This window comes from Leguminivora glycinivorella, chromosome Z, assembly GCF_023078275.1.
Source record: "Leguminivora glycinivorella isolate SPB_JAAS2020 chromosome Z, LegGlyc_1.1, whole genome shotgun sequence".
Taxonomy (NCBI): domain Eukaryota; kingdom Metazoa; phylum Arthropoda; class Insecta; order Lepidoptera; family Tortricidae; genus Leguminivora; species Leguminivora glycinivorella.
Genome location: NC_062998.1, coordinates 22,541,791 through 22,569,605, shown reverse-complemented (window position 1 = coordinate 22,569,605; position 27,815 = coordinate 22,541,791). Strand labels below are relative to the sequence as shown.

Here is a 27,815-nt window from a genome sequence, read left to right as displayed (position 1 = left end):
CCACAAATAGCAACATTTTTATCATGATTTCAGAAGGAACGGATTATTGTTGCACTCGAAGCAGTCAGAAACTTTGCAATTCAAGAAATAGTCTTCTATGAATGAAATAAGTGCAGGTTTAGGTAAATTTTATATTTAAGGAAAATATATATACATTAGAGAAAGTTCTACTAACCTTACGGTAAAAGTTTAGATTTTACTTGGAAACCACACAGCTTAACTCATACAATCCCTTCACTAACCATACTTAACCAGAAATCCTATTTTTGTTTTAAGCTTATTCGTGGAATAGATAAGAGATTCAAGCATTGTATGAATCAGTTCTGCGTAAAAAAACAAGTGCGATAAAATGTGACCTGCGATAGTGGTGGGACGGGACGGGAGCGAGCTCAGCAGTAGCCGCCGGGATGTGGGGCCCTCCGCAACTCGTGCTCTTCGCCGCCGCCGCTGCCGCCGCCCAAAGTGCGTCACACCGTTTTTGATATCTATAGTCTGTGACATGTATCTATTATTGAACATCCTAGTTCTTTATGTGTACCCATTAGATAGACATACTGGCATACTTCGTATAAGCGCGTTGATTAAAAGTATGTTTCTTATTTGAAGGTATCGGTGTTGAGCGAATGGCAGAAACTCACCTGGAGCATGGCGAGAAAAGATTAAGCGAAGTGATCCTGGCGACGATGGAGCACTACCAGCAGCCAGACCCGGTGGGGCTGCCGGGCGCCGACGTGCCCGACCCCTACCCCGTGCCCGACATAACGCACTCCATATCCTTCGGTACCACGCTGCACTTCAAAAACACTCTTGTTTACGGCATTAGCAAGTTTCGCATTCTACATATCAATGCAGAAATCGGAGACATGGAGGTAAGAGTACAAAGTACAATTCTGTGACAATGTGTGTTCACCTCCGCACACCGACAAAATGCCACACTTCGCTTACCAATTACCATAAAGATCTTCATCCTTTAGAGAAAGGTGCTAGTAACCTCTGTCAAAACGCTTTTATGGCGAGCGACAGCGACATAATTATATACATAGTGGAACGTTTTACCGGGCGCAAACACATAATTATGTGCGGTACATATAATGGATTGATTTTTATCATAAAAAATCTGCTGAATTTTCTGAATTTAAGTAGTATATATGCTATGCGAATACTTAGACTACTAACCAATGTAAAATAAGTAATGGTGAAATAAGAAAAACTGTGCTTATCAAACCGGACATAATGTAGGATGTCATATCAGAAGATACTATTATAATTACGACTAAGGTACAGCGGGGCAAATCTCGAATGGGGGGCAGCTAACCAATCCATTTTTTCCATTATTACAATATGATGTTGAATTCTCCATGTATCCACTGAACACGCCTATCATATAAAACCGGTGGACACTCTATTTAATAATGCAAACATTGTAAAACATGGAAAAAAATGACCAGTTACATTTGCCCCCAGTCGATATTTGGCTTGATTGTACCTTTACCTTATGTTATTGTAGAGTAATTAGGTACGTATATAGAGAGTTGGTTATTCCTATCACCAGCAGAGCGTAGATATACCTTCGTAGGTACCACTGGCAATTAACAGTTTATTTATTAAATAACTTTGATTGAATAGTTTCTCATAAAAGTACCTAGTAAAATAATATTATGTTATATTAATACCTATAGTTCAAAGAGTGAAAATCTTACAGTTGATGATTGTTCCTGGTTAATGGGTTTACCTGGCATAAAGTTTGCTTACTACGAGTATGCAACTATGAAATAGTTAGGAAACATTAGCTATTTTAGTACCTAATGTCTGTAGTTAGTTAAAGCTTGTTGCGTTCTATATATTCTTACTTCACACGAATCTTATCAGAATTAAACTGCGACCTTGGAATATGCTCCCGCAGTAACTTGATACGTGAGTGTGTTTAGTAAAACGTCCCACTTTGTCGGTTACAATTAAGGCAAGATTTACTTGTATCTTTATATGAATACACTGACAAAGCGGCTTTATAGCAATCGACAAACTGGGGCGTTTTCCCGTGCACACTCACATTACAAGGCTTTGTAGTGCATCATAAAAATGCAAACTACGGGTACGGGGTACAAAAGAGCTGGCAGCTTCCTCGCTCAACGTAAGGTGCATTAGGGTAATTCCGAATGACAGAAATGCTTTGGTAATTCCGAAAGAGGAATCTTGATATGATGGAAAGAATGGTGATTTTTGTGCGACTTTCAAAATTAGACGACTTTCGGAATTACCCTAATGCACCTTATAAGAAATGCTACAGCAATTACTTAATGCTGCCAGCATCTCGGGCACTATGCCTTCTTTAGATTTAGTTTTTTTTTTTATTGTGTATTTTTTAAATATTCACTGTATTAAATACTTACTTCCAATTTTCCTTATGACTACTTCAAAAACTAAAACCACTATGTAAACTTAATACTTGTTCCACTCGATAAACTCTCAGTTAAAATATAAAATACATAATTAGGTATTTTTATCGGGCTTAGGTATATTAAGTAGGCAACTTCACATGTCTCATCTCAAGTATTTTATTAATATACCTACCTCCTTACCGATGTAGGGAATCAAATTATTTTATTAAATATTTTTTGATTTGTTTTTTTAAGTAGTAACACTACTCTGTATAAATTATAAACCGAAATAGATACCATACACTAAAGAAAAAGCCGCCAGCCACCAGCCACCAGTGGGCTTGGTCGCTTTTTCTTTAGTGTATGGTATCTAATAAAAAAAAAATTGTTCATTTCCAAGAAAATACAGTCATGTATACAATTAAACTGACCTCCACACTAGGCAGATGCCTGTCCCGTGGAGGAGATCGTTCAGTCTTAGGTATTCTTAGTCTTTTTCGGTTTATAACCTACCTCGTTACTTATAATATTATATGTTATGTACCTATTTTAGGGTTCCGTACCTCAAAGAGGAAAAACGGAACCCTTATCTAAGGATCACTCGTGTGTCTGTCTGTCCCTCTGTCACAGCCGATTTCTCCGAAACTACTGGACCGATTTACTTGAAATTTGGCACACGTATGTAAACCTGTGGCCCAAAGACGGACATGTAATTTAATTAAATGAAATTTAATTACAGGGGTCACTTTTGGGGGGTAAAATTGAAAATTAAAAATCAAAGTTATTAAAACTATATTGTGTTACATATCAAATGAAAGAGCATTTTATCAGCATCTGAAATATATTTTTTTTATATTTTTTGTTTTGGTAATTTAGAAGTAATTTAAGAAAATAAGCAAAAAATGACCATTCCCCCCCCCCCCCCTTATCTCCGAAACTACTTAGCGTAAAATTTTCAAAAAAATACACGAGATAGCCCTCTCCCTGTAGATTACAGGAAAACCTATTAGAAATCTACAGTCAAGCGTAAGTCGGACTTAAGAGAAAAAACTTAGATTACGAATGTCACTCACTGCCGCTGCAAGTAGTTACTAAACGTCTTAAAATTGTGTAAGCGAGTTGGACAGGTATAAAGAAATTCATTTCTGTCTTTTTCCTTTTAGAACTTGTTCAATTTTTTTTTCATTTGTACAAAATGACTTAAGTTCCTACTAAAAAGGAGGCGCTTAAGACTGTTTATAAATTGACTGAGCAAAATTTTATTCAAATCGGTCCAAAAAAAGGTGTCTGTTGACGAAAACATAGAATTTGTGCCACCGAAAGCCCAAATCTGAAGTCCATTTTGCTCTATCTCTTATCGTTTCCGAGATATATACGTAAAGTCTTGAAAGTGCGAAACGTTAACTTTGCCATCATAGTCGTTCAGGCGCTCATGAGTTCTTTGTATGGAAAAGTCGAAAACCGACTCGCACTTGACCAATGTTCATAGAACGTTGTGGTTTTTTTTTATTAGCAAAAATGACTTAAGCGCCTTCAGAAGTGCAGGTGCTTAAGACCGTTTGTAAGTTAAAGTTAGCTGTGATGGCTCAACGAAGAAAGAAGATTTCAATATCCTACTTATACATATTTCATTAATTTAACTACCTATACAGTTTTTATTACTCAAGTCAAGCGTTACGTTAGCTATTGCTATTGAAAGGAAAACTTGTGTATAAAGCTTGAAACAAATTATGGGACGCGTCTGACGGACGCGGCTGACGACCGCGACTGATAAGCCGATGGCTTGCGTGGGCGACGGTCGCGCGATGGTCGCGCGACGGCGATGCGACGCATACGAAATCAAACCTTAATCGATATGGAAGTAGACGATGCGATGAGACGTGAAGGCGACGGTCGCGCGACCGTCGCCCACGCGAGATACGGCGTAAGTGTGCACAGTCTTAAAACATTCAGCGCCTCAGATTGCGGTAGGACACCATCCGATTCATCCGAACGCTCAAGGCCACGTCCACGGTTTATGTCCAATAGTTTGCACAATTCAGTGTCATATTCATTATCTAGATCGCGGCAGTGGACGGCGTTCGTCGCGTTTTTAGGTGATTATCTGATTATCGATGGACTATCACATCGTTCTAAACTACCGCGCAGCAGCGCGAACTGAATTAAACTTATGTTGGTTGCAATAAGACGTAGATTTGTTTAAAAATATGCACACTTGCCACCTGCGGTAATAAAATTTTATGGCTTGCGCGATGATCACATTTATTAATGTCATAACCGCCAATTACTTGCATTTGAAATTGAACTTTAATTTCTAAGAAATAACGTTGTTTTTGTAAAAAAATGAAAGTAGTTTTTACTACATTGCGAAGTTTTCGTTTGTCAACTAGACGCACACATTTGCAACTAAGCGATCGGACACTTTTGAGTGTCGAATTTGTAGGTGACAGTGTATCTAGCCTCGTGGCGCCGAATGTACTTTCTAAAGTACATAATGGTTTCAATGGAATTTTAACTCTAATAAACAAATAAAATATAATTTCTATTGTTTATAAAATTTTTCGAATAACTGAAATTGAATTCAATCTCAAGTACAATAAGAATCAAAATTCCCTAGCAAAAATTTTGTATGGTGGGCGCCACGAGGCTCGGGAAGTTTTTAAATTGATGTTATCGCATCGATCTACTGAGGGGGGCGGTGCCTACAGTAGTTGTAGTTGTATGCATACCTAGCTCACGCACACAGACGCGTCCACTGGCGCCGCGCCGGTGTCTGCGTGCGCTCTCTGCAATGTCTCTGCAAATTCTATGCACAGCGCAGAATATGCAGAAACCACATGGTGGTCTGTGGCAGAAACTCAATAGACATTTTTACGTGAAGTAACATGGTAAATTAAAAATTATCATTAGATACTTATTTGCGGAGGTGTAAACAATTTCCTTCGTTTTGCCATATATCAATAATTACCTATCTATATTAAATTAATTAATCCGTATACATTACATTTTTACAATTAAGTGTATGAATTATACTTTTTATCGTACGGTCAGCTACATAAATATCTATACACCTGTATTCATTCAATTTTGAACCTTCTTCTTCAGTAATAAGTTTCGATATATAATGTATTTACTAAATAATATTTTTAAATTTAAAAGTGGAAAATGTCTGCCTTGGGTGAGACTTGAACTCACGGCCTCTGAATCGATACTCCAGCGCAGACGTTTCTGCTAATCAGAAGTTAAAATTTAAATAATATTTATTTAGTAATTTCCCGCTAGAAACTTGCGTTAATTCTGTATACTTTTTCAGCTACCATAACCAAATTTGGATTAGATTAAAAAAACCTTTAAGTAAAACTTAGAACCTTTCAGATTGTTTTACTCACCCTTTCTGGTGTTTACCATACTTTATACTTACTTACCCCGTTATTCATAAACGTACACTAAAGTTATCAAACCGATAAATTTCGTTTGTCCCTTTCCGACGTATTGGTGTGATAGAAAGGGACAAACGAACTTTATCGGCTGGATACTTTAGTGTATGAATAAGGGTGTTAAAATTTATAGCTACGAAATTTTACATAAAACACCTACTTTAAAATTAAATAAAAAATGTTGAATTTGGTTAACATTATAAAAGACCTCACGCAAGCTGTGCTAATTAGTTCGCGAATTCGTTGAGAGGTGGCGCTAAACACAATTATGCTCATTAGAGAACCTATACTTCTAGCCTAGCCCAGTCTTTAGAATTATGTGAGTAACGTAAAAGTTTTGTAGGTACGGAACCCTCGGTGGGCGAGTCCGACTCGCACTTGGCCGGTTTTTATATGTATGGGTTTATATTTACATCAGTCAGCACCAAAAGTAGCGGATCAAATAACGCTTCAGAAGTAACGACCATTCTGCACTCGTAAACAAAATGCGATGATACATAGGAAACATTTTACTGCGTTACATACGCAAATTACTACATTTCTGTGTATGTTGTTTCATTGTGTATGAAAATACCGGCAAATACAAATATACACTTGTAGTTGTTGACGTGGCTCCCATTGCTTGTCTTTTACGGTAGCCACACTAACCCTTACCAGGCATCATGAACAGGGCATACATGGGCACCTACCTACCTACCTACTTCAATTGTGATTAAAGCGAAGGTTAATTCTAGATCAAGGTATGATCAAAGGTAACGCTTAGAATTTCATTAGGTTTGTAAAATGGTACAGTCAACATCAATAGAAGGTAGCGTATGAAATAACGAACCATAAGTATCTGACGTCCCAATAACTTTTCTAAGGGCCACTTTAACCACCCGCTTAACTCAAGGTTAGTGGACTGTCAACTGTCAAATTCCATATAAAATAGTGTGTTAACCCTCCAGTGGTGCAAGTGACCCTAAATATAAATAGATAAATTTGTACAGTTTGCGGTCAGAAATGTCAAAGTAATTTTTTGTTTCCATGCACACATCTCTTTTTGTATTAGCGGCTACAAAATGGTTGTTAGTTCAGAAGCGTTAAGTATACAGCGTATGTATTCCATACGGGCGAATATCTTGGTAACGATTAGTATTGGACCTAAGGAGCCTAACTACTTGTTTTTTGTCCACATCAATTAGCGTACCTACCTAAACGTCACTACGACATGACGTTTATGTCAACGTATGAAGTTGGACGGGGTACATTGCTGCTTGGTCAGATTAAAAAAAAATAATTACTCTTAATTAAAAACACTTTTTAACAAAATGATTATAAGGTGTATAATATTACCTATACGAATCAAACGTTTACATGGTTATGTAAATATGAAGTAAAATTGTAGTAATAAACATACATTTTGGTAACTAAGTTACCTACCGATATCGATTCCAAGTGCACATGTCCCAACACTACGAGCTACGTTTGTATCCCTTTTTTTTTTTTAATTATTCGCATACACGCCTAAGAGTAGGAGTGGTAAAAGCCAACGGCATTCATAGAGATGAACATACCTTATATTAATGTAAGTACTCTTGTCAGAAGACTTTGAAGATAACTATACATATACACGTCCATGCAGGTCACTCCGTACATTAAACTATTCATCATTGGGCACGAAATCAGAATGATAACTCCTCCTAAAACGAAAAGAATGACTGCTATTACAGTACCAGGAGCAGTAAAGTACTGCTTTTACTCATATCCGTAATACCCATATGCTATACATTACCCCTATTGTCTGGAAAAATCACGATATTCGACAATAATAATGACGACAAGTTTGACATTCATTCAAATTCATATACGAAACGATGCCATATTAAAGTTGCATTACTTATTATTTACATTGAACTTAAATACGTATTATCATTGAGTTTCATAAGAATTAAGAGATAATAAGTAACTTTTCCTTAAATAGGTACACTGACACTGTCCTGCTTTGACATCACAAATTCATATGACAAATGTCAAAAGTATTTATGCGAGTATTAAGTTTTAAGTCAGTAAAAAGGTTTTAAGTTCAACAGATTTGTAGATACATCATGAACGTTACTGTATCTATACTTAGTCCCGTTTATACCGATACCTAGCACCTTGCAGATCCTCATAAACCTACATTTTTCACCATAAAAGTAGCCAAGTTCCTATCCTCTGCTCTATTCAAACGTTCTCCATTGTGATATTCAAAGTTGCAGTCCACTGCTTTAATCAATCCTCTTCCACCATATTTAAAGCTCCTGCTCTCTTCTCTATCCAAACATCCTCTCATCACATTTGGTCGCAAGTATTCAACCTTTCTAGTTGAATCGATCTCATCAAAACTCTTTTCATCATTACTGTGATCCAGTACTTTAGTCTCCAAATTAGAGTACTTGTATTTATTAGAGTTATCCTGACAGATTACAAATTTATTTCTTACTGGTATCCATACTCTAAATCCTTTCTTTCTCGAATATCCTGTAAATACTGCGGTAATTATTCTTGTGTCCATTTTTCTCTTACGTGAGTTCTTATCTAAAATTTGGACCTTTTCTCCAAATTTACGCATGTAGTCGATTTTCACAGGTTTTTGGCACCATTTCTCATAAGGAATCTCACTGTTCAAACAAGAAGTTGGGCAGCGGTTCATAATAAAACACGCGGTATCTATAGCTTCGGCCCAAAATTCAATATTCAACGCACTATCCAACAGCATACAATTTGCCATTTCAACTAGAGAACAGTTAATCTCCCGTAGTATTTCATTTCCACCAGATACCTCTACACTTCTTTTAATTCCCTCTTTGTATAAATATTTATCAAACGCCGCAGTAAAGTATTCTGCGCCATTAAGTGTTTGAAAATATTTAATCCTTGAACCAGTATAGTTCTCAGCATACTTCTTGTACATCTTAAATGCTTCTAAAGCCTTGTCTTTGGTTTTTAGAAAGTAAACTTCGCACCAACGTGTACAGTCGTCAATAAAAGTAATAAAATATCTGGCTCCGGATTTCGATTCACATTTCATCGGACCTACGATATTAGAATAAACGGTATGCAACCTCTCAGAAGCTCTTACAGTCGATTTCGATGAAGTTAATACGGATGTCTTACCTTTATTGCAAATATCGCAGTCACTCATACCTAAATTAATTTCACTCGCATTCATATAATTACCAGTTTTCAATAACAATTTTAAAACATCTTTTGAGTTTAGGTGACCTAAGCATTCGTGCAACCGTCGCAAATCCGGCTTGCTGTCAGTGGACACACTTGCCGATGCACGTTTGCAGAAATAATAAGAGTTATTTTTGCGGTATGCAATTGGTCTAACCATTTTAGTTATCTCAGTGGCATCACGCGTTAAGCTCGCATTAAAACCATTAGCTATATCATTTGACACTGAACTTAGTTTAGCCACTTGCCCAGGTGAGTACATAGTAGAGTATACCTTAAGTTCATCAGCTTTTACCTTGCTCTCTATTAATGCCGACGGCTTAACCACGTCCTTACCTTGCATTTGCGCCTCTAAACTATTAGTCTTTTCGAATATTCCATGGCACTTTTCAGATGTGCCCCCAAACTTGTTCGTGTTGAGACTTGAGTAGGATGTGCACGCAGAATCAATAGGCTTTCGCAGTTTACATTTATTAATTACGTTGCATTTAACACCTGAAACATTTAACGACATTAATCCTACATCTATTTCGTCACTAAGACGCGTAGTGCTTATGATGGCTTCGCAGCAGTCTGAGGCTTTATGATCAGGGCGATTGCAGCGGTAACAAGTAAATGATCTTTTCTTAGTTACACAAGTCGTGTCTTTATCATAAGAGTGATAAAAAGATCCTTTTCTTTCACGTACGTACATGACACCGGTCTCAGTTGAATTTTCCTTTCTGGATTCATATTCCTCCAAGATTTTCACTTTAAGTATCTCTGGCTTTGGCAAATCGTCACGGCTTTCGATGGCACATCGAAAATTAGCAAAACTAGCAGGTAAAGTATACAATAACATTATTGACAGTAAATCTTCATTTATATTTACATCCATAGACTCTAATTTGTCCACCGTATCAAAGAATGTGCCAATATCCTCACGAACGTCTCCAGACTCACTCATCTTGTACACTAGAAGACGCTTCAATAACATTGCCTTCCTAGCAAGCCCGCGAGATGCGTAAATGGATTGCAGTCGCAGCCATATCTCCCGCGAAGTCTTACATCCTCTTACATGACGGAGCTCCGATGGACTAATGCATAGTATTAAATCCGCCCTTGCTTTGGCGTCTTCACTATCCCACGTATCTGACTCAGGTGGTTCGGCTGGTCTTGGTATTTTCCCATTAGTATATTTCCAAAGGCCATTTTTCACAAGAGTAGCCTCAGCCTGTAATTTCCAGCTTTCATAGTTGTCCTTTGACAAGGGGTCAATTTGTACAGTATTCATTCTTATTCTAGTGGAAAGAATACATTTTACACATACTCACAAAGAAAATCTATTATAATGAATTTTACTTCATTTCGCAACATATTCCTGGGCCCATAACCCTTGTTGGGGCTACGGGCAGAGTGGCGCAAGGAACTTAGTTATTCAGGTTGCACAATATTATCATATAAACACAGAAGTAAATAAAACAGATATATTACACATGAAAATAGTACAAGTGTCAATCAATAAGTGAAGTAAACAAAATCACGTCAAATCTATAGTACCATAGTAATATTAGGAGCCAGTATGAACGTTGCATTTGATTCAAACCTCAACAGATTATAGTACACGATTCGTATGATCAGATACTATAACTGGATACATTATTCGCCCGTATGGAATCCACACGCTGTATGATTCGCTACTTTTTTATCTTACTCTACCTCGTGCTTCTACGGTATCAGTGAATAATGAGACAGATGTCATCAGGAGGCATAATTAAATATTTTCATAGCTTATTTTATTCGTAATCGAATTACCTGTTAGGTCGCAGTGTAAAAAAGTTGGCCCAGGCCAGTGTCCTAGAACTCCAAAATAAAGAAGTAAATTTGTTAATCTTTCGAGCATAGCGCGGGCAGAATAAGCGTACCTAAATAGTTGAGAGTATTTCTCAATACATCAGGATCAAATGGATCCGGATCCGCACTGGAGCAAATTGTAGCTACACAATATTAACAGTAATCGTGTACGTTCCAGGTGACTGCTGCCTTGATGATAGACCATCTGCAAGCCAAAGGGAACTACACGCTGTCGACATGGTTGAACAGAAACACCGGGCCGTTCACGGTGCACGTCAGTGGACTCCACATCACCGCCAAAGCCAATCTCGGGGTAGAGCGAGACGGAAAGCTCAGGGCTCAGGACATTGCCATGGACATGTCGTTCAGCTCAATGGTTGCTAACTTTGAAAACCTTGGCACCTTCGCCAGCATGCTTCAAAGTGTCATAAATTCAGCTGGTACCCTATTATTTGATTCGATCAAGCCATTCGTCCTCAAAGAAGCCTACACCAAAGCCAGAAATGGAATTAACGAAAAACTTGAGCAAGTAGCCGGTGATGTGCAGTTTCCTAATTCCGTCTCGCCGTTAGATATGGTGATCGCAGATGCTCGAAAAATCGTACAGGACAAGGGCATGGATCCATATAAAGTTAAGGATTATAATACAACAGTCAGCATATTTACTGTGTCCTTGAGTAACATTTGGGTTACAGGAATATCGTCTTTTCATCGTGTGGGTAATATAACGTTAAGAATGGAAAATAATACGGCCATTGCCGACTTTGAAATAGGCACTCAGAGAATGTTGGGCACTTTGCAATGGGACTTCTCAGCCATCAGAGGTCTGGTGAAGCGTTCCGGGACTGCCTCATTTTCTGTTGAATATCTGAACGCGAGAATAGTTCTGGCCCAGCCACTAGACGTAAGACTTACTCCAGAATTTAGAGACTTAGATTTAGAATTGGGTAATATACAAGTCCGTTGTGATGGAGCAGGCACCTTGGACTACGTCATAGAACTGTCTGTCAACATATTGCCTAATCTATTACGATATCAAATAATGGATGCCTCAGAAGGTCTAATAAAAGGAAAAGTGCAACAAGAACTAGATAAAGTTAATGTCGAAGAAACAATTAAAGAAGAATTACCAAAAGTGGATGAAATTCAACAACAAGGGTTTAAATTGTCATCTCTAAAAGAAGTACCGTCTAAAGACGAAGATGATTTTTTCAATTTTTAATTTAGTATGTGCTGACTTAGTTACTACACACATTGCTTTCTTCACTATAGGTAATTTATTTTTCTTCCGTAACCTACATAATATACACAATATACTTATAATATAATAGAGCCGTTAATTACTTGCGATGAATTTTATCTACAAAACTCCCCAGTTCGTAAATCATTTCTCAAGCAATTTTAAAATGTTTATATGATTCTTGAGGCCAAACACTTAGTTAATGTTATTGATGTACAATTATTCGCCTATAAACAATATTGAGCAATCTGACAGACATACAGAGTCGGCGTAAGGGCTGATTGTGCCTTTTTGGTACGGCACCCTAAAAATAATATAATATGCTAGTTTCCCACAGTTCAAATAAAATATTTTATGCAGTGCACGAAATAAAGCACCACATAACTAAAAGAAAAATAAGGAAAGTAGTTATGTTTAAGAATAATTTCTATTTAATAAGTCAAAGAGAAAGATATTATATACTTATAAAGTACCTAAATGAGTTGACCGTGACGTCACTCCTCGGTATTTCATAGTACAGATGTAGTGAGAAGAGGGTTTCCTTCGGAAACGTTCGTATTTGTCATGCTAGTTCAGTCAATGTCAGTACATCTTGTACTGAGACTGACTGAAATACCATGACACGTTCGTACGTTTCCGTAACAATACGAAGGCAACTCTTTTCGCACTACATCTGTAATTCCATATTAGCAAATCGTTTTGCCAGTTCTTAAAAAGAAGCTGATTTGACTACCTAGTAGGAAACTAGCCTATTCACCTATTCTATAGCTTATTTTTTAAATTAGGTCGATTTGTAGTTTTTTTTTTTACTCGAATCGAAACAAGATCCCAGGCCAAATAATTAAAGTGTCGTGCATTGAAAACTTGAAAAAATATGTAAATAAGTATATAATGCTGTTCAGATTTAGAAGCTGCCCTTGCATTATATGTAACCGGCGTTTCAACATTCATTGAACTGAACAACCCAAATTGACCTGTGCGATATGACGATATCACATCACATGTCGTGTTGTCAATTTAATAATGTATTCCTGCACTTCCGTAAATTACCTACGTACCTACTTAGTTGTCGGTGTAAATAGGCAGAAAGGATACGCATTCACTGAATGATAAGAATATCTATATACTTATTAGAAATTATTAGGCTAATACCTCTGCAGTATTGTGTAGAGATTAAACGAACGAGACACAAAGCTCCACGTGAATATTTTAAAGATACCTAATCCTATTGTCCGCAATGCATTAACTAATGCATTTCAAAATAACCACGAGACATGATTAGTACTTAGTACCGAGTCCCTACGATAACAAACTAAGGCGAAATGTGACGCGGCGGACGATAAACTGTGACCCCTCCCGGACGGGACGGGGACGACGCGACGAGTAGTAGACCGCTCGGGACGCGCACGCGAGGATGTGGGCGCGCGCGCTGCTGCTCGTCGGCCTCTGCTGCTGCTGCTGCCGCGCCGACGCCGACGCCGACCTAAACCAAGGTATTACCTTTTTATTGTTTTTGTGCATTCAACAACATCCCTTTAATCCTTTAACATATCAATAATCGTGATTCTGAGGGACTCTACTACCTACTGAAACGAATATAGGTAAGCGTATGAAACCCTTAATTTGTTTGTTCATTTGCGTTGCTTGTCTGCCTTTTGAACTGAATTACTTACTCGTTTAACTTTGTAAACTTTGTAACCTAAGTGTGTTTTCACATTATCCGATCCGATATCGGATGTCGGAAGGATTTCAAAGGCAAAAATCCAAGATGAAGGCTTAAGTGTATGGAATATCGGTCCTACATCCGATATCGGATCGGATAATGTGAAAACGCACTTAATGAGACGATATGAAATGAATGCTAGTCAAATATGAAATAACGTCTGATAGAGAGATATGGAAGAAAATTAAAATTTTGAAAAAACCCCCGACCGCGACCTAGTGGACCGATTTTCATGAAACATGGCTAAGAACACTCCCGACTAACTCAGCTTTCAAACAAAAAAAACTAAATCGAAATCGGTTCAGGAGCTACGGTGCCACAGACAGACACACACACAGACAAACAGACAGAAAGACAGACAGACACGTCAAACTTATAACACCCCGTCGTTTTTGCCTCGGGGGTTAAAAAAGACGGCTACGGCGACCCCAAGTAGGTACCCCAACCAATTCTTAGGTAAAATCAACTGGTTCATAACTTTTATAAGTTTATTAGGTACAGGTTGATCATAAATATTGAGACTAATATTAAAACAAAATTTTGTTTACATTATATAGCGATTATTGGTTAGTACCTATTCTCGTTATTTATTTTCATTATAATTTAAATTCTCATTCGCATTTAAAATTAACACTGTTAGGTATTGTATACATATAAGTATATGTAATAATTATAGACAAAGGTATTATTTAGTAGGTATTTCGATATTCATATCAATTTTCACATTATTCAAGCGTTACAAAGTTTGTACATAACTTCGAAATTTAAGTACGTAATTATTTGTATTTTATCCAGATGCGGACATACAAGATGAAAATACATCGGAAATGCTTGCCGAAGGCGAAGAGAGGTTAAGCAAGAAGATTATACAAATCCTAGAACATTTCAAACAGCCGGACCCCATCGGGATCCCCGGCGCGGACATCCCGGAGCCGTACCCCGTGCCCGACATGAAGCAGACCATCTCCTTCGGCACCACGCTCCACTTCACCAACACCGCCGTCTACGGAATCAGCAAATTCCGAATACTCCACGTCGACGCTGAAATTGGAGCTATGGAGGTTAGTACGAGTATGCTAGCGCAGCTCGCAGGGGCATTAATCCGCTTACATATTTTATCCAATGTCCGCGATATCGTGCGCGTGGAGTTCGATAATGGCACTTTTACACGAACCGTTGCTTGTCAGTTGTCTTGTCATAGTCAGTGGTAGGAATTATACATTACAATTACTAGCGTTTGCCCGTTGCCTTTTGATTTAAAAAATAAGTTATATAATCTAATAGCTTCTGGGATGTCACTAAACAGCATATTTTATGGAATTCACAGTCCTGAACATGCTATAAGTAGTTATCTAACAAATTCCAATGATTGTACTAGGTAGGTAGTGTTAGGTAGTTAGACGATTACCCAGACATTTAATAACGTATAATGTGTTTTGTCAGGTGCACGCGGCCATGCTGATAGACAAGCTGCAGGCGCGGGGCAAGTACACGATGTCGACGTGGGTGAACAAGGCGCAGGGGCCCTTCACGGTGGACGTCAGCGGGCTGCGCCTCACCGCCAAGGCCAACCTCGGAGTCGAGCGCGACGGCAAGCTCAGGGCGCAGGACATCCTCATGGATATATCTTTTAACACGATATCCATGAATTTCCAAAACTTGGGCTTGTTCGGAGCCATGTTCCAAGGAATAGTCAATTCCGTTGGAAACTTTTTGTTCGACTCCATTAAACCATATATTCTTAAAGAAGCTTACACTAAAGCGAGGGCTGAAATAAATAAAAAATTGGATGAAGTCGCTGGAGATATGCAGTTCCCTAACTCAATTTCACCGTTAGACATGGTGATAGCGGACGCCAGAAGAAAAGTACGCGAGATGGATATGGACCCGTACAGAGTAAACGATTACAACGCTACGGTTAGCATATTTTCTGTATCTTTATCCAACACCTGGGTGACCGGCGCGTCGTCGTTTCATAGAGTCGGCAACATTACTCTAAAAATGCAGAACAATACTGCTATAGCAGATTTTGAAATAGGCACTCAAAAATTAGAAGGTACGACGCAGTGGAATATAGCCGCCCTCGGCGGGCTGGTGTCCCGAGCGGGCACCGCGTCCTTCTCGGTGGAGTACGTGGTGGCGCGGGTGGCGGTGGCGCAGCCGCTCGACACGCGCCAGAAGCCGGAGTTCCGGAACGTGGACCTCGAGGTGGGCAACATCCAGGTGCGCTGCAACGGGGCCGGCACTCTCGACTACCTTATTGAATTCCTTGTCAATATATTGCCTAATCTATTGAGATACCAGATTATGGATGCCTTGGAAGGACCTATAAAAGAAAAGATTCAGGCGGAACTAAATAAAATAAACGTCGAAGAAACTATTAAACAAGAGTTACCAGAATTAGACAAAATGCAGGCACAAGGCTTAAAGTTATCTGCTATTAGAGGCGCTCCCATTGCTACCGAATCATACGATGAAGACGATTTTTTTAATTTTTAATGGAAATACCAAAAAGCAATGTATGTAGATGTAAGTGTACAAAGTAGAAAAATTAGTAGTGTTAGTAAGTAGGTACTTATATTTTTATTTAAATTATTCAAAAATGCTTAGAAATAATAAAATACTCCCAAAAAAAATACGTTATTTGCCTAAACCAATGTATTATTATTTAACAACTGGGTTTAAAGTTTTAATACTCTACAAGTCTACAGGAGCGAAAATGCTAAAATGGAAAGGAGCCCCTCTTTCAATTTGAGAATCTTATTTAAATATACTAGTGTTATTAACTAGATTTATCGAAAAAAAATGAACATTTAGAGCAAGTCAGTTAAAAGTTATTGCGAAAAAAATCTTTAAAACCGAGGTTCTGCTCTCGACTGTTTCCTCCTTCAAAACTTAATCAATCGTAACGAAATTTGAGAATCTGAATAACAATGAAATAAGTTTTTGGAGATTTTTGATGGGCTCTAGTGTCTTTAAAAATAAGAATATCAAAAAAATCAAAACAAACAATAAAAATAATAATAATCTGTGTTGAAAAAACCATTGCTCTATCTTCAAAAACCAGGGACGAAATAGTCGAGAGCATTTGTATGGAGAATTGACCCCTCTTGTATCGTCTCAACGCACTAAATGGTAATGTACTCGCATTATTTTTAGCCGTAAATATAACTAAGACATACTACTGCTTACGTATAAGAAGGCCAATAACAGTCATCCATTAAATTACATTTAGATTAATCTATGTTCTAAATTAGACATGAACTTGGGACTTACTCGTTAAGCCTTTTTATCACTAAGTAATTAGGTATAGTAGGATTATTAGGCATATAAAGTAAGTTCCTACCTACTAAAATCTGACACCATATGCAGTTACTCTGGCCCAAGTAGTCTTAATCGAGGATTAAGAGTTACGTATAATAATGAATTTCGGCGCTATCACTAACGCTTTTTTAATTCAGTGTAATTATGTTACATTTGAATAAAAATGTTGGTAGCTCGGGTTGTAAGCCTCAATTAAATCGGATTTTTTATAACATATTTCCACCATTAAATTATTAATTACGAGCTCATTTGCTGAAAAAAAAACGCACGAATTCGCCGTTCGAAAGTCTGTGGAAAACGACGTAATATGTTATTTTTGAAAAAGGACGCCTAGTAATTTTAAAACTAGTGGTAATGATCACTCGTTTCCGATGCTGTTAGTAGAATTGAAATCGCTAATAGTGGAGATATTATTGAACGAATTTCACGAAATCGAATGGCCGGGATTCAAAAATCGGCCCCCTGGCTGTAGTTTTTTTGTAATATCTTCCGTTCCAAAATGTTGATGGATACGAAAATATAAATAAATCTTTAAATTGCCATAAAAAGCTTTAAATGAAATAAACCTACTGCTACTCGGGCTAGTGGACCGAATTAGAAGCGATTTTTTTCAACGTAAAGTATTTTCTCTTTCGGTAAGTAAATTTTACCTATGTCTGATAATATTCACCAGTTTGAAAAATATTTTACAAAATAATGTACTTATAAAGTAAAAGTAGCTCGACACGCTGCTGCCCCATAGATGACAGCCTTTATTGACATTAACTTAAGATCGAAAGTTGTACTAGTTTTTTTTTACGTGTCATTTAAAATTATTTAAAATACATCCGTTAGTCATAATCTTTAATTAAACTATATGGAATAACAAGAAATAAAATATTTAAATCGTAGAGTCTGTTCGGAAAGTCAAGAGACGTGGAATGTATTGGACCCCATACATTTCACGACTCTTGACTTTCCGAACACTCTATGATCATTTGGATGAAAAAGGTACCTAAGCACCTAGAATTTGTCAAGTTGTCAGGCTACTTCATAAATTTCATAATCTACGTTCAGATACATACTTAGTAGGTAGTGCGAAAAGATTTTCCTTCGTATTGTTATGGAAACGTACGATGGTGTCATGCTATTTCAGTCAGTCTCAGTGCAATATGTAAGCTGACGCTGTTGAACCAGCATGACGAATACGAACGTTTCCGTAAAAATAGGAAGGAAAAGATTTCGCACTACGAGTACATCTCTATAATTCGTGACAACTATGTAGAGTCATATAAAGCTAATTATAAGTCCTAATGTAAATGGTTCTTGGTTGGCAGCGATTTTGATAGCCCCGTCTGAAAAAGGGTTAACAAGGGAACGCCATAATTTTATAATGCTTAGGGGAAGGTTGTGATCATTGGACCAGCGCCTTGATTGGACCACTTAAATATTTCAAAATCTAATCGTGCTCTGTGGGTTCTATCATCGGACCGGTCCAATCATGGCATCTTTTTGCTTTAGAATTATTAATACTAAATACCCATTGTAACTAAACCTCCGCTCACCATACTTAATTACTTACTTACTTGACTAATCAACAGTATAGCTAACCCCCCCCTTTAAATATACCCCGTAAATTTGGCCTTGTGATCGTCTAGCGTGAATAAGTAGAACCCTTCAATGTGAACCGCGATAACCCAGATCCTTTAATGAGTATCAGCTGTATTTTTGGCTAATTTTTAAAATTTTATTTATTTATATTTTAAAGAAGAATAAAGGTTATTGTAGCATAATAATATAGTGTTATAGAAGAGTATTTTATCAGATTTAGGCCTAGAAAGTTATGAGTGAGAAAATTAATGACGTAATAAAGAAATTTTTAGAATAAAAGTTAGTGAGTGAAACATACATGAAATAAATATTAAAAAATATTTTGGAAAACAACCGCTACGCTCTATTAGTGATCCTGGCTTGGGTACGAACTTGCGTTGCGGAATAGGATCCTTAATCTCAATCAAACTGCTTTATTGAGAGTCCTATGCCAAGCCAGAAGGGCTATCTATCTACTAACTAACCCCCCTTTTATTTTGTTTCTTTTTCCCTAGCTAAACCCCCCTTTTCCCCAATACTGCTAATAGACCATAACTTCTCGATCCTTCTAATGTATCATCAAGGCTCCGAGTAGTTGCTACCACTGAGAACGAAGTAAGTAAGTCTAGTAACTCCTTGAAGCTTTTGACTTGTCATCAGTGGACGGCGCTCGCATGCCACTGGGCCCTATAACAAACCTATGCTTTTTATTCCAAAGTATAGTTTGTTTCCCTAACCAACTTGATAGAATTTACCTTGAAAAACTAGTTAGCAACACTCACTGGCTCGATGCCACACGAAGAATCAGAAATTGCTACCACAATTATTAATTTCACTCAGATAAATTAAGTAATAAAAGGTTTTATAAATTACCAGTTTTACCACATATTTTAAGATAATAAACACTACATTTAAAATCCATTTAAACCATATAAGTAGTAGTAGTTAAATTATTTCTCCACAATACACGTTGACCAATTATATTCCAAGACCAATCATAAAAGAACTCTACTTTCATAGAAATAGTGTGTGACTCTACCCTAATCCTATTGTTTTTCCTACTCTAACATATCTGAAACACAGACCCTCACTTACCATAGATCTTGTGTTCAGAATATGTACAAGTGTATCCCTACTAGAACTGTACCGTTCAGCCAGCGAAGCTGAGATAGGCAACCTATAGGCTTGAGTTCTGATCCCCCCCTCTGCTTTTGCCCGCAGGCTAGGGTAGCAGAGAGTAGATCGCCCTATCCGTGTATATATCCAGTATTCTAGGACACAACAGTACAAGCCACATGAGAGACCCAGCTGCGATCAACTTTACTTAGATGTGGATCGATCACAACCGAAATCCCCAGCGACCAACGCCAGCATGGACTAGAGCACCGAGTAAATAAATATAAATATATATAGGACCCCAGCCTCAAATACTGCCGACTTCAGTGAGCAAGGATTACTCCTAATGTCTTTCGTCAATCGTGAAAGTCCTCACTTCCATCTAACAGTTGGACTCTTTGAGACCGGTGAGAAAGTACGCCTTTTGTAAGTAAATAAAGACGCCCAAGCCTCCACTTGGAACAAAAAGACTCCTAAACGCCTTATGTTTAACAGCCGCAAGGTATAAAGCGCTTAGCCGGACAACAGTCTGTCACAAACAATGATCTGGCTTATAACTTTCACAAAATAACCCCATAGAAAATTACTAAATTCAATTTTACTGACCAACTAAATAAACGAATGAAGTTTCCTTTACGTGCTATAATCTAAGCTTAGTTTTGCAAGAATTACTCCCTACAAAACCAAACACAGACTTATCTCCAAGCACCAGCCATACATCGACCCAGTCTTTGTATTGCTTGACGGCACTCATGAAACAAAGCACAGAAAACTTCACTACACTTTAATTAAAACGTAAAACTACACTATAAATAGAACACTAAAATAACCTCACAACTGACGGTAAAGCAATTCCACCACAGGTCTAAGTACAACTGTACGACGATATTGTCCCCGCACAATCAAACAAAGACACAATTTCAAAGTTTACAATCACTTAGAATAATTTCCAAGTAAAAACAAACAGAGAAATAATAGCAGAACAACTTCACTCACCAGTATAACACACGAAAGCCAGAGACACTGTTAGTCTTGTGGATATTGTAAGAATGACGCGCGTCGGCTCGCTCCGACCCTTTTATAGATTCAAAGAGTGACAGGCGACAAAAGGGGCGACTGGCGACAAAAAGGGCGACTGGCGACAAAAAGGGCGACTGGCGACAAAAAGGGCGACTGGCGACAAAAGGGGCGACTGGCGACAAATATGGCGACAAAAAGGGCGACTGGCGACAAATATGGCGACAAAAGGGGCGACTGGCGACAAATATGGCTACAAAAGGGGCGACTGGCGACAAAAGGGGCGACTGGCGACAAATATGGCGACAAAAGGGGCGACTGGCGACAAAAGGGGCGACTGGCGACAAATATGGCGACAAAAGGGGCGACTGGCGACAAAAGGGGCGACTGGCGACAAATATCAATGGATAGCCGCTAAATTACACTCATAAGTAAAAGGTCATAACTGTTTTGTTTACTAAGTCGTACGCCTTAGGCATTAATGTCCAAGACAGCTCAGCACGTACTTTTTTGCTTCTCAATAGTAGTGATGGGTAGGACATCAATTTCAAATGAGTTTGTATGAGTACCTCATTTCCAAAAATGAGGTGTTACAATGTCTTACTTCAAATGAGGTGAGGTACTGATCTGTATATATATATATATAATTTCTAGCATCAGCTGTTTGACAAAATCCATCGGCAACAAAAACTAGTATGTGTAGTTGTGTACTAGGTAAATATCCTTTATACATACTAAATTTCATTAGTCATAATGAGTACTTGAACATTTAACAAGAGAAAATAGATAAAATTAAAAAATATTTCAAGGACTGTCATAGAGACCTGCATAACAACTTAATTTGATGTTTTTATGGAACTGGGTCTAATTTTGCCATTGAATAATATTATTTACAGTTTGTTTCATTAAATTACTGCTACAAATTACAGTGGTTTCATATTATTAACAGCTTAATAATAACATACTTTGATTAGCATAGTTACCATAAAACTGCATGTTTTAAAACAAACTAAAGTTCGTATTGTTTTATAATTAGTACCACTTTTACATAAAAATAACAAACTTACCACTCCATGTGTTTTAAAAGCAATATGATAGTAATTAAAAGCACCATCAACATTCGCGACGCCGGTAAGTCTTTTCAGTTCAGTTTCACCATTTTTTTGCACACAAATGACACTAAGGCAGAATCACAGGTATATTTGATTGTGTAAAAGTTGTCACCATTATTACATTTTGGCTCATTTATTAGTAATATTAGTATTATCACTGTAGGACAAAACTAAACTTTATGCAAATATTGCTAATGCAAGTACGTACAAACTAACTTTTCTTCTGTAAACTGTCATTACTGTCAACGTCAACCGCCTGTGAATTACGTTTCGTGTCGGATTTATTTATCATTCTATTGAATTAAGAAATGAATTATTCTTTCTATTACTGATTAAATACTTAATTAAACTACCATGCTTCACATAATTTATATTATATTTCGGTCAGTAATCTTGTAATTGTTTTTAAGCAAGCTTCGTAAACGCATCTTCTCAGTGGTTGGCCTGGCCCTCTGTGTTGGTATGCTTGGTATTCCGAATATTCAAAACACTTCAGTTACCATTTCAACGTCCAGTCTAAGAGAGCTCCTGATTACACATAACAACAGCCATACAAACTCTATTGCTGCGGTAGATCACGTTATACTGGTCAATGTGTTAGCACAATAATAGCTATCAAAAAATTCAAAAATGAAGACCTGCCGCGAAAAACAACATTTTGCATCTCAGCTGCATTTATTCATGACTTCACAAATGCGACAGAGACAAAAGATGTGGTTCACGCGAAATCGTCTGATTTTTCGCGCGATTTTTGCGAGCAAGTTAACTATCCTGGGATCAAAAAGGCGTAAAATGTATGAAAACTTGCGGCGCATAAGATTGTTTTCTTTCGAGTCATGTGTAACGATGGTGTAACGTATTTTTGGTGAAGCAAATTTGAAGCCCGCGTGTGTCTGTCTCACTCCCTCTTATGGTAAACGTAACTATCTGTTTCACTTTGAAAGGATTTTTGAAGTGTTGTTGTCACAGTGCCTCTTCTGTCTTTCCGGTACAAAGCGATTTCCGGTACAAACGAGTCAAACGATACATTTTATTTTATCGGTGGACCTTTTGTCCCGGCCATAAGGTCTGTAGTTCGGTAACTGAACGTGTGGTTGATCACTTCATTTGAGGTGTCGACTCTCGCGACGGAGTTTGAGGGCTGCGTCTGCCGCGAGGCGCGCGAGTGGATGATGAGTTTTTGACGTTTTGTGACATTTGAAGTATGTGCATGATCTGTGAGGAATGAGGTGTTTGTGTTGCTACTGTTGCGAGCGAGTATTTGAGGGCCGCGAGGCGCGCGTGTGGATGATGAGTTTTGACGTTTTTGTGACATTTGAAGTACGTGAATGCTTTGTGAGGCGTGAGGTGTTTTTGTTGCGACTGTCACAAGCGAGTAAAATGAGGTGCGGTGAGTTGAAGTGTGATGCAATACATTTTTGCCGTGTGAAGTACTGCGACAAATTAACAATATGAGTGGTACAAATGAGGTGCCTCACGAGTGAGGAACTCAACACTACTCAATAGTAACATCTGCATGACTGCACGTGTTTTAGAGTGAAATGGAAATATCTTTTGTTGATTCCTATTACGTAATGAAACATTTTATATTGTGGTAAATATAAATATGCAAATATTACTTTATCAAAGGTTTTTAACCAGTTTTGTAAATCAAATACATAATAAAATATCATTTTTGTTTCTAAATGCTACAATAAACACATCCAGAAAGTATACTACAATCATTATGAACTTTTACGACCTATAATTGAAATCAAGATATAATATTGGAACGCTACTCAGTTGACAACTGTCAGTGTAAGTATTTCATCCATGTGAACGTAGTTTGTTGATAAATAAGTATGTTTTTCCAACCTGTTTTGCATCGAATAACAGTGAATTTTATGAGTGAAGACGTGACTATACATGTGATAAAGCTTCAAATATATTATTTGTCAAAATATCCAATGAAATCCCAAAGGAAATATGCACCAAAAAGTTGGTCAAGGAAAAGTTGATTCGCCGTAAGTTTTATATGTAATAACGAGTCAATTTCCTCGTCATAGACGCTTGTTCTGTTACACCATGCGCTAACAGACAAAATGTAGAAAAACTGGCCAAGTGCGAGTTGTACTCGCGTCGCAAGGGTTCCGTACACCACAAGAAGGGCTTAAGCGCCTCCTTTTTGTTGGCACTTAAGTAATTTCTTAAGTTTCTAGTCATTTCTACAAAAAACGGAACAGAAATGAATTTATATGTAATATTCAAACACGCTCGCACAATTTCAAGAGGTTTGTAACTCCTTTGAGTGAAATTCGTAATTTGAGTTTTTTTCTTTTAAGTCCAACTTACGCTTGACTGTAGATTTATAATAGGTTTTCCTGTAATCTAAAGATTGAAGGCTATCTCGTGTATTTTTTTGAAAATTTTACGCTTAGTAGTTTCGAAGATAGGGGGGGGGGTCATTTTTTGCCTATTTTCTTAAATTACTTAAAAAGTCACACTTAAAATTATTTAAAAAATATTTTTGAAATACTTATAGAAAGCTTTTTCATTTGATATGTATGTAACACAATATAGTTTAAAAAACTTTGATTTTTAATTTTCACTTTTACCCCCCAAAAGTGGCCCCTATAATTAAACATTCTTAATTTAAATTACATGTCCGTCTTTGGGTCACATTTTAACATGTGTGCCAAATTTCAAGTTAATCGGTTCAGTAGTTTTGGAGAAAAATGGCTGTGACTAGAGATGGGTAACTACCCAGGTAAATACCCGACGGTGGGTATTTACCGGGTAAATACCCGATATTTACCTACCCGCGGGTAAATACGCGGGTATTTTCATTTTTCTTCCAAATTTGACCATTTAAATTGGTGTTTGGGCTAAAATATATTCATTTAAGTCAGTCTTTGTAATTGTACACATAATGTTTATTCAAATTGAGAACAAATAGGTTGCTATGAGATAAAATGTGATTTTAGTGTATCACTCCAACTATAAAAATCGTGTAATATCATTCTCTGACATACGGAAATAATTTCAAATGCTTTTAATATAAATTATAAGTCTGATAAATTAAAACTGTAAATAAAAAATATTTTAAAAGTCTATTTTTGAAGCTCATAACTCATACATAGTATGTTTTATGACAAAAATGCATATAAACTTTTTTGTAGGAAATTGTGTCTACTTTAGTTCGTACATACAATACTTTTCGATATTAATGATAGTTTCCATGAAATATGAAAAAAATACATTTTACCCCCCCTAACCCCACCATAACCCCCTCCAACCAGTACTAGGAAGTTTATCTTTATCGTATAAATACGACTATTTAATGCAATCTAAAAAGCACACATAATACATATTTTTTTAATTATTTTTAAAAATATACATAAAAACTTCTGTAAACTTTATTGTATATTTGACTGAACAGTTTCGTTTTAAATTGTGTATAATAATTACAACCACTAACTTAGTATTTATCTCCATTTTAATACAAATCAGCATGTGCAACATGAAATGAATCTACCCGTCAATTTGGGTAGATACGGGTAAATACCGGGTAGATAGGTATTTACCGGGTAAATACCTGGGTGGGTAGATTGGGTATTTACCCACGACCTATCTCTAGCTGTGACAGACGGATAGACAGACGCACGAGTGATCCTATAAGGGTTCCGTTTTTCCTTTTTGAAGTACGGAACCCTAAAAGCTAGTACATATAAAAATAATATATACAGATATATATATATTAAATATTTTTCCCCTCACTAGCTTGGAAACACGTGTTTTGTCCTTTAATACCAGCGGGTAAAAACGCATTTTATCCACTAGTGGGTAAAGTAATTAGACCTTGAATAAAGTCAAATTAACTGCTTTAAAATTGACAAAAGTAGGTGAATCTAGTAATAAAGATGATTTACCACCTGTGGAACTACTGGAAGCAGTGATAAACGCATTTTTTGCGTTGTAGTTTCTTCGCTATAGTGAGGGGAAAAGTTTTGTGTTACACTCGGGTGCAAATGCATTTTATACTTCTCGTGTGTTAAAAAACTCGCAAGTTCAGGATTCTATTCTTGAACCACTCGCTTCGCTCGTGGTTCAACTATAGAATCCTTTCACTTGCTCGTTTTTCAATTCCACACTCGGCGTTAAAATACAACTTTGCCCCCTTGTATAACAAATAACTATTAATTATAAAATTTATATAAAAAATATTTCATTAAAGATTTTTATTTTTTGTCAATTTCCATAAGTTTCCTTGATTGGACTATTGGTCTAAATTTCCTAAGTCCATTGATGGCGACTTTGTGGTCCAATGAAGACGACTCTGGTCCAAAGAAGGCAGCAGCTTATGAAAACCTTTTCACGATTTTTCTCTACATTTATTATTACTGGTTGATCGGTTGGTTGCGTAACCTGGATGTCGACTTATAATATTAATTGTAATCCAGTATACGCCATACGCTTAAATAATAATAATTTATCATACTTTTTTTTATTGTGAATAAGGTAATTCATAAATAGATGTCAAGAATTAAAACTTCTCAAACTAGTTTTATTTTTTGACATAAAATCTATGAATTGAGCAGCGAAGTTGAGTGGTCCAATGATAGCAATCTTCCCCTACACTTACATACACTTTTATAGTAATACAATGCACCGGCGGGACTGTCAATATATCTACCAAGATATTAACGATATTAACACGTTCGCGGACGCTCAGTCACCCCTCTGGGACACCAATATTTTGTATGGGAATTTTTCGACTGCTATAGCATACCTGTCCTTAGACAGCTTATATTAGGGTTATTATGTGACGAGGAACGCTATAGCATTCGGATGCTATAGCATACCTGACAAAATACAGAGTTAAAATGTGATCTTATGTGACACCGTATGCTATAGCATACGATGCTATAGCATACCGTGACACAATACTGAGTCAAAATGTGATCTTATATGACACCGTATGCTATAGCATACGATCCATAGATGGTGATACAGCAGATTCATTCTGTAGAATCATATCAAATAAAACATTTAGTGTTTCTGGCTGCGGGGTTGATGCCCACAAATAAAAGTATTAAGCTTGTTCACGAATACAGAGTTTTTTGGTACAAGAAGAATTGTCTAAATGTGTATCTCCTACAGACTCTTTTGGAGTACCTAACTTTCGTCAGAACTGTAGTCACCCGTTTCGTCATTGAGACTAGAATAATGTTTGTTCAAACCTGCTGTTGTATAGGTGCTAAAGGCCTTCGTTTGGTGCGATGATTTCTGTGTAGAACTTATCCACTACCTCTCACTACGCGATGATTCGCCCAGCTTTATATACTATTTTACAAGTATCTAAACCAAGTTCAAGTAGTTAAACACCAACAAAATTCACTCAAAAAGACATAATTTAACGTAAACAGTCAGTATCAACCAGAAATAGGGTTTATTCACAATTATATGAGCAAAGCAATGACTAAGTACGAAGGAAATTACTCAAATAATAGGTATAAACATGCCTCGGTTTTCTTAATTTATCGTAACCAAAATCACGGTGTATTATTATAAAACGACAGTGGACATGTTTGTTAACAAAACCGCAACACAAAAATATATATAAACTGTAAAAATAATTACTTATGATTTTTTAAACAATCCGTAAAATTGCGTTTGCGCTCGAAATTTGGCCACATTTCACGGGCCAACTCCCGGTGCGTCACAAAAAGGTGAACTCGATCTGTGACGCCACAGCATATTTTTTAACTGCGATAAAACTATGTAATGTTGCAGTATGCATACTATGATTCTAGTGAATGGTAGAGGAAATGTTGGTCAATAATATTATACTGTGAACAAGCAGATTACTAAGCAAACAGACGCAGA

At 37.1% G+C, this 27,815-nt stretch overlaps 2 protein-coding genes across 2 annotated transcripts; both read left to right on the top strand.

Moving 5' to 3' along the window:
* The first annotated feature begins 337 nt into the window (after positions 1-337).
* On the top strand, positions 338-12,194 carry LOC125241667. The gene is made up of 3 exons (XM_048150245.1): positions 338-462; positions 607-869; positions 11,028-12,194. The coding sequence occupies exons 1-3, from the start codon at positions 408-410 to the stop codon at positions 12,069-12,071; spliced, it is 1,362 nt and encodes a 453-aa protein (XP_048006202.1). The 5' UTR covers positions 338-407; the 3' UTR covers positions 12,072-12,194.
* A 589-nt stretch (positions 12,195-12,783) lies between these two features.
* On the top strand, positions 12,784-16,465 carry LOC125241642. Its single transcript, XM_048150210.1, has 3 exons — positions 12,784-13,582; positions 14,608-14,873; positions 15,256-16,465. Exons 1-3 carry the CDS (start codon positions 13,504-13,506, stop codon positions 16,309-16,311), a joined length of 1,401 nt encoding a protein of 466 aa, XP_048006167.1. The 5' UTR covers positions 12,784-13,503; the 3' UTR covers positions 16,312-16,465.
* The last annotated feature ends 11,350 nt before the right edge of the window (positions 16,466-27,815 follow it).